This window comes from Nannospalax galili, unplaced genomic scaffold, assembly GCF_000622305.1.
Source record: "Nannospalax galili isolate Female #2095 unplaced genomic scaffold, S.galili_v1.0 scaffold768, whole genome shotgun sequence".
NCBI lineage: Eukaryota > Metazoa > Chordata > Mammalia > Rodentia > Spalacidae > Nannospalax > Nannospalax galili.
Window position 1 is genome coordinate 1,959,016 of NW_008360317.1, and position 16,370 is coordinate 1,975,385.

General features: G+C 39.4%; 1 protein-coding gene across 6 annotated transcripts in view; it reads left to right on the plus strand.

Moving 5' to 3' along the window:
* Positions 1 to 16,370, plus strand: part of Stard13 (StAR related lipid transfer domain containing 13) — a 384,230-nt gene that overhangs the window by 304,626 nt on the left and 63,234 nt on the right. For all 6 annotated transcript variants that reach the window (XM_029559655.1, XM_029559654.1, XM_029559657.1 and 3 more), the window contains 2 exons: positions 12,861 to 12,932; positions 14,870 to 14,951. In XM_029559655.1, the coding sequence (XP_029415515.1) occupies positions 12,861 to 12,932; positions 14,870 to 14,951 (154 nt within the window). The remainder of the gene's footprint in view (positions 1 to 12,860; positions 12,933 to 14,869; positions 14,952 to 16,370) is intronic.

A 16,370-nucleotide genomic window follows, 5' to 3' on the forward strand; every position in this document is an offset into this window, starting at 1 on the left:
TAATTTAAAATAAATAAATCTTTAAAATAAGTTAAAAATTATTTAAAATAGGTAATATACTTAGCCTACATATATACATGTTTTCATAATAAAAGGATAATAACTACTAAAATGTTAATGTAATTAGGGGTTTTCCTTTTCATTCTCTTCCTTTCACATGGTTTCTTGTTTGTCTTTTTATTCAAAAACTGAAATTACTGCCCCCCTTGGTATCTTCCTGGATTGGATCCAGGGTGCTCCACTATCCCCATCCCCTCCTTCAGACATCAGGATCCGATGAATATCACTTATTGAAAAGTGGCATATTTACACATAGCAACAGCTCCTCTGTATACTTTAAATCATCTCCAGATGACTTATAATAAATATGTAATGCAGTGTAAACACTGTAGAAACAGTTGTTATAATGTATGGCTTAGCAAATAATGACAAGGGAAATGTCTGTATCTGTTCAATACAGACTTATTTTCCCTCCAGTGTCTTTATTTTTTTTAAATATTTCATTTATTATTTTTATTTTGTTTATGAGTATATTGCCTGCATAGATGTAAGTGCACCCATGTTGTGCTATGCCCATGGAGATCAGAAGAAGGCATCAGATCCCCTGGAGCTGGAGTTACAGACAAGTATTAGCCGCCATGAGGGTACTGGGAATTGAACCTGGGTCCTATGCAAGAGCAGCCAGTGCTCTTAACTGCTAAGCCATCACTCCAACCCTTACACCTCCCCAGTGTCTTATATAAATGTTGTTTAGATCCATGTTGCAGAAACCTGAGATACAGAGAGCCAGGTGTATCATGTCTGATATTTCAAAATAAATAAACATGTGACAGTCTTCTGTATGGTACGGCCCTCTTTAAGTTGGTTTATTTTACCACCTTACTTAAATGCAACTGGAAACCAGTGCTATCCCTTGCTTAACAATCCTTGAATGGGTCCTAACAGCTTTGCCAGCTCATTCAGTAGCCAGAGTTTAGTGTAGTCCTATAATCAGCATCACTAAAATCTTGGAGTAGTGTCCCCTGTTTGCTGGTGCTGGAGTAATGCATAGATCCTTGGAAACACTTTGAACTGTTCATTCTGTTTATGTTCAGTGTACTTGAGCCTTGGTTTGAGAGTATGTGCATGAGTGTTTAAATCTCTGATTCAATTTTGCTAGTCTTCCATTAGACTAAAGAGAGAATCCAAAGATATTTCACCCTTATTCAAGTCTGTCTTTATACACTTGAATCTAGTCAGTATTTAGACAAGCACATTAAATAAGACTGCCATCATACTGACTGTACAAATAAAGCAGTATGTCCTGAAAGCTAGCCATGGAATTAAGTTACATTCTTACTGTGTGGGGATTTATGTAGATGGACTTCTGTTTAGGAATAACTCTTTATTTACATGACACATATAGCAGTTTTCTATATTGTGTTAAAGTTTAAAGAGGCCAATTTAAGATTTTGGAACAATGATTATTAAAGCCCAAAGAATCCTTTAGAATTTTGAGTCATCTACCATACAAACTAAACTATTTAAGAGTTCAAGAGCTTAAAAATCATCTTCATACTTTATTTAATTTTTACCTATATGATTATATTTGTGACACATTTATGGATGTCTCAATTGACTTTTATTTTTCTCTTTTAACTTTTAGTCGTCGTGTAAAATAATGCTTCATTATGACATTTCCCACTGGCGTACCATTATACTTTGCTCACTGTCGTCCTTTCAGTACTCGCCCTTCCTTGATGGTCCCCTTCCTCGCCACAAATAGTCTTCTTTCTGCTTTAATGTCATATATTGATATATTTGTCTTATTTATTAAAATCTATAATTTATATGAGAGAAATGCAACATTTTCAATTGACTTTAATATTTGTATGCCATGTAGTTCCATAGTGTGACACAGTCCTTAGTGTGTTCATCTGTCTGAAGAAGAAAGGGATGGCAACAACCAGTTAATTTTTCCCACCTCTTCAGTTAAACTCCACCCCAAATCAGGGAAAGATATTTCAGCTATCTGAACCCATTTATAATTTTCTTCTGTAAGTAGTTATTAATGAATTATAGAATAAAATCCCAGTACTTAGTGAATTCCTAAGCTCAATAGTCTCCTTTGCCTTGAGGAGCATGGAGAAAAATGAATCAGCTGTTGAAAACCAATGACAACTTCATTTCTTGACTCTGAGTCTCATGGTATGGGATGAGTGATGTGTATTTAGAAAATCATTCACAGAGCCAATACCATCTGCATTCAGCAACCAAATAGAAAGCATTCCAGAAAGTTGGCAAAGACACATTGAAAAAGCCTCCAGTAAATGTTTTGTTTAACCTGAGCCCATGCCAGAGAATGAAAAAAAAAAAAAAAAAAAAAAAAAAAAAAAAAAAAAAAACATAAGCATACAATCTCAAGTTTTTTATGTATAGTCAGATAATAAAATTATTCCTGAGTTCTACAAATGTTTCCTTGGGATTAAATTAAGGAAAAGCTATTTTTGATTGATCTAGGTATTACAGTTACAGAGAAGCTAAATCACAAAGACTTAAGAAAGGAGACAGGAGCTTTGCTGATTGTATCTTGCCACGACAGACCTAATACTGAAAGACAAAAGCATACAGGACTCTTGGTATTATTTTATCCTAGAATAATTGCTTGTCCTTCTGCCTGCATGGCAAGGTTTTCCCCAAAATCATCAATGTTTCTGGTGTAATTGGAGCTCCAGAACTAAAAAAGGAGTTGATCTAAGCAGATTAAAGTAGATAACCTCTTCCAAACACTGATATCCAGATAAGTCCTGAAAACAGGTACTAGAGGGACTTAAGTCCCTAAAGATAGGCATACTTTTTAACATTTAAAAATGTGTTTTGCCAGGCATGGTGGCTCACGCCTTTAGTCCCAGCACTCAGGAGGCAGAGGCAGGTGGATCTCTGTGAGTTCAAGTCTAGCCTGGTCTACATAGTGAGTTCCAGGACAGCTGGGACTACAAGGAGACCCTGTCTCAAAAAGACCAAAAAAAAAAGGGGGGGTGGTGGTTAAAGCAATGAAGGATGGAAGAGAACCTCTCAGAAGCCAAGAAAGCAACTTGCTTCTAATGGGGAATCTTCTTGCCCAAAGCAATTGCTCTTCTCCAAGCACGAAATCATCAAGAAGACAGAGGGCAAATACATGGGACCCTTATGAACCTGGCAGTTTACAACTCATGAGGTTAAAGCCCCCTCATTATAGATGTTAGAGCTTCTGCTCAAGAGTCAGCATCAAATCAGCTAGCTCAGATTCTCATTTATCATCTTTTCAAAGACAGAGAACTAGAGAGAGACCATATCCACACTCTCAAACTCTCTCAAACGCTTTTATCCCAAGAAGGGTTACTACGGATTGTAGATTTGGTAGGTCAACATTGAGGCACTGACCAACACCTGCAAATTTGGCCTTTTTTCTAATTGATTCACCTCTTTTCTTCCCACCTTGATTTTAGTTGCTAACTGGCTCCAGCTTGAAAACTCTCTTGAGAATTACTGGTAGGCAGGGGCTCCACAACATCTAAAGACTGAGGATGTTCACACAGTTGTGTATGTACGCAGCCTTCCTGGGAAATACCATGAGCGCCTGATGGGAACAATCTGTACCAAATGGAAGAGGGGAATGAAGAGCTACCCTGCCTAATGGAAAACTTGAGTCAGCACAGTCTGATCAGAAGCTATTTGGCTGGAAGCGTGTATATTCTCTGCTTTCTTTACCTTTGATATTGATTGGGGTGGGAGATTAAATTTTTTTTTCTTTTAAACTAATACTAGAAAGTATGGATATGGAGAATAACAGTTATATTCCTAAAGTTTCTTTGTTCTGTTGCATCTGGACTTTTGCTTTTCTGTGTACAGTGTGAGAGATGAATGTGAAAGGATCCTTTACACTGAGTTCATACAGGCTAGGCACACTAGGGAAGGAAGCATAGTTCTGGGCAGAAATGATTATTGCAGTTGTGTTCATTTCTGGGCCGTACTAATAGACACTCAGCTACAGTTTAAAGTTGAAATAGAGAACCATAGTGTTTTCTGTGTTTCAACACAGAATGACTACCTAGTAGCTGGGTTAAATTAGTTTACATGGAATGATGCCACTTTAGCCAATTTTCTCCAAAACTGTAGTGGCATAAAATAACAGAACACTCATTCCTTGCTCCTGTTTCATGCCAGCAGCTGATTTACTGGGACCCACACTGAAGTGACAGCCCTACCTAGCACATGCTAACCTCATGATAAAGGGATGGGAGAAGGAACACTGGCAGAACAGGGTGCAGATCCTTAAGTGTTTGCCTTGAAATGAACACACATTACTTCTGCCTACATTTCACTGGGTGCAGTGAGTCTTAGGGCCAAGCAGACATCAGAGAAATAGGAAGTTTTGCTCCCAGTTAAAGGAAAGCTATGAGCCACATGGCTGCTGGAAAGGCTAGGGGGACACTGAAAACATAGAAGGAAAACATGATATGTGTGTAATATGTTTTAACTATACATTTATAATTAATTTAAAAATAATACATTAAGTATTTGTAAGGTATTTAGTTTCTGTATGAAAATCAGATATTATAATCTATGTGATCTGTGTCATATACATGCATGCACATGATTATCTCAACTAGGCTGAAAAAAAATTTTAAAACAACTCTTGAGTGACCAAGAATAAATCCACTTCTTAGAATCTGATTATGACCCTTTTACTCTAATAGAAATTATTTTAAGTGACTATATTCACTGTGAACCCAGCTTGTGGAAGACATTTCAAAGCTGGGAGATAAGGCTAGTGTTAAGAAATGGTGATGGATTATTATGTCTCAGCATGCCTATGACTTTTGCTTTAGGAGAAGAAATACATATTCACAAAGCCATGCATTTCTGTTTCTATTGAATGCAATTAGATGTCACAGCAAAATATGTATATATGAGACATGCAGATTTCGTCTTCCTGTGGTTGTTTACTTGCTAACAACAGGGCGTTTTATTATGCGACAAGGAAAATGTTGCTTGAAATCATAGGGAGATAAAACACGTATTTATATGTTGACTCGGTGTTTTGAATATTCAATAATTAGTAAGTAACCTGTATTTTAGCTCTCCATAATAATTTAGAATATCATGTAAAGAAAATGTTATACAGAAAATTATATTTGGCATATATTAAAGAATTATTCAGGCATTTTAAGCATCAAAACAAACTTAATATCTAATTTTATTTATTATTTTTATGTTATGTATATGAGTGTATTGCCTCCATGTATGTAAGTGCACCCATGTCCTCTAATGCCAGTGGAGGTCAGAAGAGGGCATCAGATCCCTTGGAACTGTAGTTACACCATGTGGGTGCTGGGAACTGAACCCCGGTCCTCTGCAAGAGCAACCAGTGTTCTTAACTGCTGAGCTATCTCTCCAGCCCCAATATCTAACTTTAAAAGTGCAGAAAAAAGTGGACCCTGACATCAGGCCATGGAATCTAAATTGAAGTCTAAGAAAACCATGATGCCCTGTCCTACACCTGTAATTTAAGTTATAATGTCCTCTTGGGAGGGAGATCATGGTGGAAGTGTGTGGTTCTCTGTAATCATTCACAGCCATATAGAAGTGGGGTGGATACCGGCATTACTTTTAACAAAATTTGCTTAACATTTGACCAAAGAAATACACTTTTACTAAGTTGTGCTTCACTTGAGAAGTTCTTTCTAAGGGGAAAGGCATTATTTGCTAGAAGTAGTGCATTAATCATGGCGCTAACTCATCCGCATGAATTATCCTAAACCTGTAAACCATGAGCCTGTTGAAATCTTAACACCTTAGTGATACTTTAATGATGGTAATTGCATCCACTGCAGACGTCTCAAGGAGGCTGAGTCATCCCATGATGCTAGTACCTGTCTACTTCTAGAAATAGGGTGAACAATATGTTATCCAGTTCAATGAAAGAAAAATCCCAAAGCCTGCTTTTCCAAAATACTCCTATTGAGGACTTTTAATGAACGATTAGGAAAGAAGAGCTACTTACATTGGAGCCAGTTGGTTTGTGAATTTTTCAGATTTGTAAGGATAACCTAAGTGCCTGTGCCAATACGTTATGATTTCATAAACGCACAGTAAAAACATCCCTGGTTCCTTCTAGCCAGCCAAATTCCTGATGATAATAAATTTTAATGTGGCCCTGGTTTGAATTTTGGGTCATTTAGAAAGAATACCTAATGCCTTTGGGATGGCTTTGGAAAACAGCATGTACTATGCAGCACATAATGTAAACCAAAATGTACTTAAAATGCCTAACCAGGAGAACACACTATTCCCCAGTGTAACAGGAGTGGCATTTTAAAAATATAAGGAGACTGTAATTTGAGAGGAAGTCTGCAAACCTGGGTAGCAAAATCCACTGAGTTCAGTAAAACCCCTTACTTGACTAAGGTCTTCCAGAGCTTGGTACACCCACAGTTTGTACCTGAGTCATTAATGTCTCCTTAAGTAGCATGATGTAAATCTCCTTAAACTCACACAGAGCTCCAGTTTTCTCCCACCATCAGTCAGCACTGGGGAGGCCTTACCAAGGTTTTAACCTTGGCTACCTTGCTATTATAACCAGAAGTTAAAAATAACTTGGTGGTATTCAAAAATCATGTATTTCAGACATCATTCCCAAACAAAGCAAAGTTCACATTTAAGAAAAATATTTTATTATTTTTATTTTGTATGTATGAGTGTATTGCCTGCAAGTATGTAAGTTCTCCCATGTTGTGCAATGCCCGTTTAGGTCAGAAGAGGGCTTCGGATCCCCTGGAACTTGAGACAGGCAACTTGTTAGCTGCCATGTGGGTGCTGGAAACCAAATCCAGGTCCTTTGCAAGAGCAGCCAGTGTTCTTAACTGCTGAGCCATCTCTCCAGCCCCAAAGTTCACATTTTTATAAATAATATCATTATATGGAAAAATATTCACAACATGTAATTATGCACAGCAGTCAACCTAAGATATTATTGCCATATTACCACTCAGGCAAATAACATACATTAAATTATGTGTTAGCAATAGGACAAGAATTGGCTTTTTTCTTGTACTGTGCCTTCCAGATTTTCTTCTATGATGTTTTACAGCTGAACATGTATAATTAAGAAATATGATAATGCTTTCTGAAAACATATCACAAGCCAGGATTTGTTTCCACAGTGCTTTTGTTCTTGTAGCCACAGAACATAAAGCCCTGAGGCACTGCTGAGACCGTGTCCCCCTGCCAGGTCACTCTGACAGAGATATCCTAAGAAACTGGATGTAGTTCAGGGGAGGAGTTAGCACTGAACACAGCAGGTTGGTGACCAGGTGAAGATAAGAACTAAGATAAAGCCTATGACTTTCTGTCAAGTGGAGTCACAGGCAGGTGTCAGGAGAGAATGCCCAGCACCAAAACATCCACTGAATTTGCTCGGTAAGCCAGTGAAAAGCCTGCTTGGTTTTTTTGTTCAGATCAAGTTACCAAATGAAAAATCAGGTATTAATTTTTCCTTTCTTCAACAAGTTGTTTTCAGTCCCCAAATACAGTTGACTTAAGACCTTAAGACTTTTCAGTCTATGCTGTGGGAGAGAAGTGTTTTTCAGGAACCGGGCATTCTTGTATGAGTGGTATGTGGTAGGGAATGAGGATTGTCAACCTCCCTTAAGCCATACAGAAAGGTTCCTCAAATAAAGAGGTTCTGTTATTAGAAGTACAAAGTTGAGTCATCCTTTTATACCTCATTCCCACTCTGCCTGTCATTCAGTAAATAACCATCTAGTTATCAGATGGGAAAGCATAATATATACTGAGTTTGGTACCATGTTATAGGCTTTTAGGCTTCCCCCAGAAGAATATTGGGCAGACAAAATTAGATAACTGCTACAGAGAGAAAAAAAAATTGTTATGTATACTCAAAAAAAAAACCTTGACAGGGCTAGAGAGATGGCCCAGATGGTAAAAGTGTTTGCTCTGCAAGATGTGCACCTGAGTGTAGATCCCTAGCACACATGTAAAACCAGGCTCCATGATGCATGTCTGTAATCTCAGCACAGGGATGATGGAGACAGGAGGTCCCCCAGGGCTTGCTGGTCAGCTAATCAAGCTGGATTGTTAAACTGTAGGATTAGTGAGAGATACTGTCTCAAAAAATAAAGGTGAAGAGTAATAGAAAACAATGTCAACCTCTGGCCTATACCTACACTGTCACATACATACATGTGTACATGCACAGACATGCATACATGGACATGTACACACCCATACCACCCCCCACCTCCCAGTCACACTTACAGACACACACACAAACTTTTTTTAAATTCTGTTCCTGTCCTGTCATAGAACACATTTTCCCAGCCAAAGGAATACATTTTCCCCAGCAAAGTGCAGTAATCCTCTCAGTTCCACTTTCCTATAACTTCAGATCCTTGAAATCCGCAGCAGAAAACATTAAACAAGAAAATGACAGAGATCAACAATGACAGAAACAAGCAATCCATAAGTTTTAAATTATACAATCTGGTGATTTGGATAAAAAATGTCTCCCATAGGTTGGTGGCATGTTTGGGAGGTCATGGAATCTTTAGGAGGTGGAGCTTTGCTGGAGGTATTTGGCACTGAGGTGGGCTTTGGCAGTTCATGGCCTTGTCCCACTTCTGGCTCTCTTTGCTCCCTGTTTGTGGTTGAAGATTTGCACACTCAGCTATCAGCTTCTGCCACTGGTTGCCATGCCTCTCCACTATGATGGACTCTTATCCCTCTGGAACTGTGAGCCAAAATAAACTCTTTTCTTCTGTCAGCTGCCTTGGTCATGTATTTTATCACAGCAACAGAAAAGTAACTAATACATACAGTGTTCTGGGAGTGTGATCACAGGGTCCCACTCTATCACACTGGGGAATGTGAAACATCTTTCTGTCTCTTGTGTCCACATTGCATGCTACCTGCCTGATGATGGTCACTTAGAATCCATTTCAGTTATCAGATCAAAACTCATAGGATACACGGGGTTTAGACTATATACAGGGTTTCAGGCATCCACTGGGAATCTTGGCTCATGCCCCTCCAGTTAAGAGAGGCCATCTCTAGTACCATAACTTCACTAGAGACCTGTGGGCCCTTTTTTCCAGTGGTATGCTCTGGTTCTGTCCCACAGCGTGGGTTTTCAGCAAGAAAGCCACAGTGACTTGATGTTGCTCTGGCGCTGCTACAAGGACAGGTAAGGACTGAAAATGGAGAACAAAGAAAACTGTCAAAATGTGATTTTAATGATGCTTGATGCTTATATATAATGTGATTCTGGCTTCCAAGAGCACATTAAAAATAAATGTTCACGCTCATCAAGTGTCATTTAAATCTCATTAACTAGATCTCTGTGAAATGACACTGGCAATAGGACTCCTTTTTTATTTTTAATTTTCCTATGTTTTGGCCACTGTGAAGGACCTGGAGAAAACATTAGCATTTGTCTGATAGGTGTTATCAGGGATTGTAGGTGATCAGTGGAAACTGTAAAGCCCCTTTCCAACTCAATTTGATAGTCAAAATAAAATTCCTTAGTGGTAATTATACCAGACACTTTTGCTGGCTAGCAAGTAAGTCTGTTTTGTTCTTAAACTGATATGTCAAAGACAATGGGCCAGCAGTCCAACATTACCTTAAGATATTTTTAAATTTTTATTTAATTAGTTATTTGCTTATTTTTGTTTTGTGTAAATGAGTGCTTTGCCTGCATGTATATAAGTGCACCATATGCATGCAATGCCCACAGAAGTCAGAAGAGGGCATGAGATCCCCTGGAATTGGAGTTATGGATGGTTGTTAGCTGTTAGTGGGTGCTGGGAACCAAACCCCGATCCTCTGCAAGAGCAGCCAGTGCTTATAACTACTGAGTCATCTCTCCTGCCCTACCCTCCTTCAAATACCTTAGTATTTGCTTTGTCTGTTTGGCTGCTCCAATAATGGAGATATATATATATATATAAGCTCTCTCTATTTCTTCATTCCCTGGCTCTGGGATCCTCTTGCTTAAGACATTTTGAAGGCCAGGCATGGTGGCGCACACCTTTAATCCCAGCTGTCAGGAAGCAGAGGCAGGCAGATCTCTGTGAGTTCAAGACCAGCTGGGGCTACAGGGAGACCCTATCTCAGAGGATATGAGAGCAGCAAAAAGCTCCATTAAAAAAAAGGGAGGAAGGAAGGAAGGAAAGAGGAGAAAGAAAGAGAAAGAAAGAAAGAAAGAAAGAAAGAAAGAAAGAAAGGCCATAATACTAAAGTACTCAAAAGAGAAAATACAGAATTCTGTGTTTCCTTCTAAGACTTACTGACTCTTAATTGAGCTTCAAGCATGTCAAGAAATTGGGCATTTTCTTGTTTCCACCCACCATCTCATACTGAAGCAGAAAGCAAATCTGAAGCTTGGAAATTTTATCTACAGCTCCATAGAGGCTCAACACACTTTCAAAGTGTTAGAAACAAAATACTTACTTACTCTGAAATACTCTGTGGTTATCAAGGTAAAAGCCTCCACACAAGAATCTTTAAATGATTCTTAAATAGAGCCTTTGGGCAATACAGTAATTGCCTTTTGTACCTTAGGGAGAGCCTGGGTTAGCCAGTGCAGGCAGTGTAGCCAGAGCTCTGTTTTGAATGGTCCTTTGGATCTCAGATCTCCGAGAAATGCTTTCCAAATCTTTAATGTTCAGCGTGGTGCCCAAGCACTTCTGAACTATGTGTATTTGGTGGGAATCAGTATATCAAATCTGTGCTGGTCAAAATTACCTGCAAACCCCGCAAATTGGAGACAGAAGTCAGATTTTAAAAATTTTCACTCTCTGGGACAGCAGGTTAGGAATGCCAAGAAAATCTCTGCCTCTCTAAATTTATGGACACATTTAAGTCTAGGTCTCAGCAGATCTTGAGACAGGACTGTAGCTTTTATACATCTTTTGGAGCTAAGACTTGACCTTTGGACTGCTTTTTTGTTTGTTTTGTTTTTTTTAACTTTAAGAAAAACTTTATTGAAAATTTCATACAAGCATATAAGGTATTTTGATCAAATCCACACCCACTCCCTCCCCTCTAACACCTCCCATATTTCTTTCTTTCTTTCTTTCTTTCCTTCTTTCTTTCTTTCTTTCTTCTCTCTCTCTCTCTCTCTCTCTCTCTCTCTTTCTTTTCTTAATGGGGCTTTTTGCTACTTCCCCCCCCCGAAGAGGTAACCCTAAAAGATTTTAGGGATTAGATAAGAGCTCCCAAACACTTCTGACATTTTTGGCCTTTGGAGCATAGTAAGTTGCTAAGAGGCCCAAGGACATTTTGACTTTCAGCCAATAAACTGGCTACTTTTCTTTGGGGTCTTTTTAACCCTAACTGCCTAGCCAGTTCCTACCTCCTGTTCTTATCAAACCATCCTCTGAAGGGGTTACCCAAATTGCCAATAGGAAATCGGGACTCAGACCACTCTGGCTTCTACCATGCTAAACAGGGGCACAGGGTGAGGCAATTGGGGTACCTCTTCCGTGGATCTATCTAAAAGACTCCCAAATGGCATAACTCTTATCTGTAGGGAGAAAAGAAGGTCCTTGACTAGTGAACAGGGGATGTGAAGGAGAAATAAGGGCAAGAATAGTTAGCATTACAAGTTCTAGACAGGGAACCAGAAAAAAGTCAGAACAGAGCAAATTTCAAGTGAACTGACCATATGACCTGGTTGTTTTTTGTTTTTAACACACAAAATGGCTCTGTCACATCAAACGTGCTGGATGGATGCAAAGCTTTCATTAAAAGGATTCAAGCTCAATCCTGCAGCCCATGTTAATGTAGGTCATGTCTGTTCAGTGGTCCCAAGAAAGGCCTTTTCTAGCAGCTTTGTCTCTGGAGGAAAAGGAATATCCCAGTAAGCGGAAATGCAATGCTTGGCTGTCCAACAGCAGAGGGGAGCTTTAGTAGAGAACTGCTTCATAGGCTGTTTAATTTTGTTTGGAGAAACTGAACTTTTGACAGATGAACTTCTTTCCCCTGGACTGATGTTTATCCAACAGAGTTGTGGTTGTGAAATAATCCAGAATTCACGAGGTCAGAGAATGACCTGGTTTACACACAGTCAATTCCTCTCATCTCTCTCCACAGCTTCCCCCAGAGAGGTGTTTGGGTGGGCTGCTCCTATGCCCACCTCTCAGACACTCACCCAAAGGACCTACCAACCTCTTAGGTGTGGCCCTGTTGGTTCTGGCAGCTCCATCAGACTCAGGTCTCAGTATCCTTTTCCACACTATGCTCTGAGTGTGAAATCATTCTAATATGCTTGAAGAATGAGCATCTTCCTGTAATATACTGGGGACTGGAACCCATCAGTGAAATTGAAACAATGATAATACACTGGATTTTTGTGATACCTTTTTTCATGAGAAAATAGACTACCCTGTTGTGTTTTATTATCTGGAGTGAAAGAATAAGCAACGTTGAATAAATATGCTTAGGCTTATCTTTGAAACTTTAAAAAAATCCATTAAAAAGAGGATTATTATAAGTCTTTCTTCTCCTTAGTCACCTGGTTCCTTGGTATATAAATAAGATATTTTTCCCTGCCAGACACTCGGCCTTTGTGTTCTGTCCTCTGCGGTTGGTTATCATCCATGGACTTACAGTTCCATAGTGAAGATAATCTCAGTAGACACAAAACGAGTACTGTGTGTTCCTGCACATTTTGCATTCATTTCTGGGTAGACCAACTTACACAGACTTACCTGGGAACAATTTTGCCTTATAGTGGCTTGGGCAGAGCTCACCAGCGTCTTGATAGTACTCGTGTGTGACTGTTGAACTCACAATGTTCTTTTTCTTGTATTTTTCAGAAATTGAGGCGAAGGAGGCATGTGATTGGCTCCGTGCTGCTGGGTTCCCGCAGTATGCTCAGCTGTATGAGGGTATGTGAATCTTCCTTCATTCTTTACAGAGATACATTTAAGGCGAACCACGTGGACCTTGTGGCACGTGCTTTCTTCCTGGTCTTTACTCAGATGTTTTGCTTTGCTTCCTTTCCACCTCAGCCTGTGGAATGCCCAGCTTATCCCAACATCAATCTGGAACTGAGAGCCCCGCCCCATTCCCACTCCACTTCCTGCTTCCCACTGCAGATTCCCATCAACCCTTCCTCACCCTTCCATAGTTCCCCTGGGACTAGCTTTCCACAGTTTCTTGCATGTGTTTTTTTGTTTTTTCTTTACTACGCACAGTTTTCTTGAGATTACAATAAATTAGTTATTAATGAATTTGCTAGAAGCCTCAAAACTAGTTGTTTTGAGACATACCTTATTTATGTTTATAGGTGTCAGTCTTCTGAGTTTGAGTAAAAGGCTTTTCTTGCCAGCGTTATGCTTCCATTCATTGGTTCTTTAATAGTTAACAAATTCATTCACCTATATAAGATTATAATCAATCAAATCTTTTTTTTTTTTTTTTGAGACAGGTCTCACTAAGTAGCACTGGCTGGCTGGCCTAAAACTTACTTTGCAGACAAGGCTGGCCTGGAACTCACAGAGATCTGCCTACCTCTGCCTCTGCCTCCTTAGTGCTGGGATCAAAAGCATCATGCCACCATGCCCAGACAAAATCATTTCTTAACTGCTTTGTAGATTGTCCTTCTGTGTAGTGAATTAGTCACAAACCAACAGTGAGCAGTTGGTACGCTGGAGCTCAGTTGTTGAAGATTGTTGCTAGTAGTATTTATCACAAAATCAGGAAGGTGTGGTTAAGATACGGGAATCCACAAGGAGAGCCAAAGGCTAATAGCAGTGGACCTGTCACTACCATAGACTCAAAGCTTCTTGTGTGTCAGATGTTCAAAAACCAGTGTTCACTAAATATTCTCACAACCACCAAGAAGTAGATGAATATTGTCCCTATTGTACAGTTGAGGAGGCAAGGATGCCAGGATGTAAAGTGACTTACCCAGAGAGACTCTATTCCTCAGACTCCATATCTGTGCTTGTCACCATGACACACACTCCTTGGCCAGGAGACTGAGGTAGTGTTCATTCTGGTACCCTGAGGGATTCAGTTGCAGTGATTGCTTCACCAGAAGGCGAATAGTTTCTACTTCCAATGCACATGAAGAATTAGAAACCATTAGCTTTAGTACAACTGGCAAGGAATAAGTGGTTCAGAATAAAGGATGGCATGCCACTGATAATGAACTGACATTTAAATGTGACCTTGGCTGCTATGCCAAGTGATCGCCAGAGTTTTACTAATGAATGGGGTACCTAAAATTAATGCCATGTTCTGAATATTGATAGTGGCCTCCCTAGTTGGCATGGATAATCTTTTGGAGAAAAATCATGGTGTTGGAATTTCTTCTCTTTGGATAGCATCAATTGTTTTGAGTATTGTGACACTTGAGGATGACTGAAGATTTTTCTAGAAAAGAGAACATCATACCATTGAACATTGGGTATTTTTGGAAATGTCCTTTATGAAGGAAAAAAAACTGCCAAAGATTTCTGTGAAATCTTGATAATAATAGTCTGTGACCATTGTTGTAGGTGAACGATAAGAATGTAAAAGCTCTTCTCTAAGTCCACATCAATGTGTGTCTGATAGGGATGAACATAAAGATGCAGGCACTTAGCTTTTAATGCTACCCAAGGTCAAGCACTTGATTATATTCATATTTCCCACTTACTCTCAAAAGCATTTTCTGTGATAAAAATAAAATCGGGTGCTATTTTAAACACCAATAGCAATGATAATGAACAGTTAAGATCGGTGATTTGTGCAGACCTTGGTAACCTGAGTTGTTGGCTGAGTTGTTGTTCAGACACTGCAAAGGACATAAAACTCTGTCTCTCCCTTTCTCTCTTAGATTCACAGTTTCCCATCAACATTGTGGCTGTCAAAAAAGATCATGATTTTCTTGAAAAGGACCTTGTAGAACCTCTTTGCAGGTAAATCATAAGAATGAAGTATTTTTGGTTTTTATTTCTTTAATTAGTCAGTCTCCACTAGGTAGCACTAAGTTAAGAAGTGGATTTAACAATTCAGTAAATATTTCCTGATATTTGTGGCCACTGTGTGCCAGGCATGGGTCCTATACCGTGAGCAGTATTCATTCAAGTTTTCATAGAGCTTAAATCCTAGTAGGAGGCTTCAGACTTTAGATTAGAAAAAGAGGGGAGGGGGAGGTCAGTGAAGAAAAGAGGGAAGGGAGAGAGAGGGAAAGATGGCTGTTTCGGAGTATGTTTAAACACCATAAATAAGTTAATAAGGATTAGGACAGTAAGTGGAGGGTACAGATGAGTTGCTGGAGGAGCTGGCATGGGCAGCCTCAGCAAAGTGTGCAGGGTCTGAGAAATCTCCTGAGTATGTCCAATTTGACAGGGTTTTCTAGAAAGTCAAGTGGTTCTGTCTCCAAATTAGAATATGTAAGGCCAAGCAACTAGTCATCAATTGGCGTATTTATAGCTCTACTGTGTGATATAAGCTATAAAGAGGCAAGATGTATGTGAAAGTGGTCTCTTCCCTAAAACACTTGCAGTCTACTTGAAGAAATGAGGCAGGGATAAATGTATGAGCAATTAAGTAGCAACTGTTAATAATTTTTAAAACCCAATGGAATATATATTCTTAGACAATTTAATTCTGTATGAGAAATTATCTATGTCTGTAGAACTTTGAAATTGCCTGACTTAAGCACTAGAAAGAACTGGAAACAGATGTTACTTGTAGGAGGCTTTCACTTCTCCAAGGCTATACAGCTTTTTATGGGCCAGAAGGACTTAAAAATCCAGTACTGGTGGCCTTCGGTCCACTGCTCTTTCTAGTGTATACTGCATTTGACATAAACCATGATAGAGGGGGGAGACGATACAAGAGAGAAACAATGCCTAGCTAGTCACGAAAACCAGAGGGAACCATATTATTCCTACAATCTACTGACAAATTATACATAATAGATCAAGAAAAATATCTCTAGATAAGGTTTATTTGAGACCAACTGGTCATTACCCAAGATTTATCAGCAAGACACACAGTAATTAAAAATGCCAGAATGGTGGAACTAAACTTCTTGGATGTTTAACAGACATACCTTGAGATCTATACTAATTGGGTCAGAGGGATTCAAAGGACACTTTTTGCTCCTTACCCTCCTGGGTCGATTAGTTCCCAGGGACAATGAGCATTGCGCAAAATGTCCTGTAATGGTGGTGGGCCATCTGACCTCTTGATCAAGGAAGCCAAGGAGACCCCAACAGATGGACTTGAGCCAGTGTCCAGACTATAAAGAGCAGGGTCAACACGGAGGAATCATTTCCCCCATGCTTCCAAGAGGAGCCAACAATGGTCGAGCAGGACCTTTGACTTAT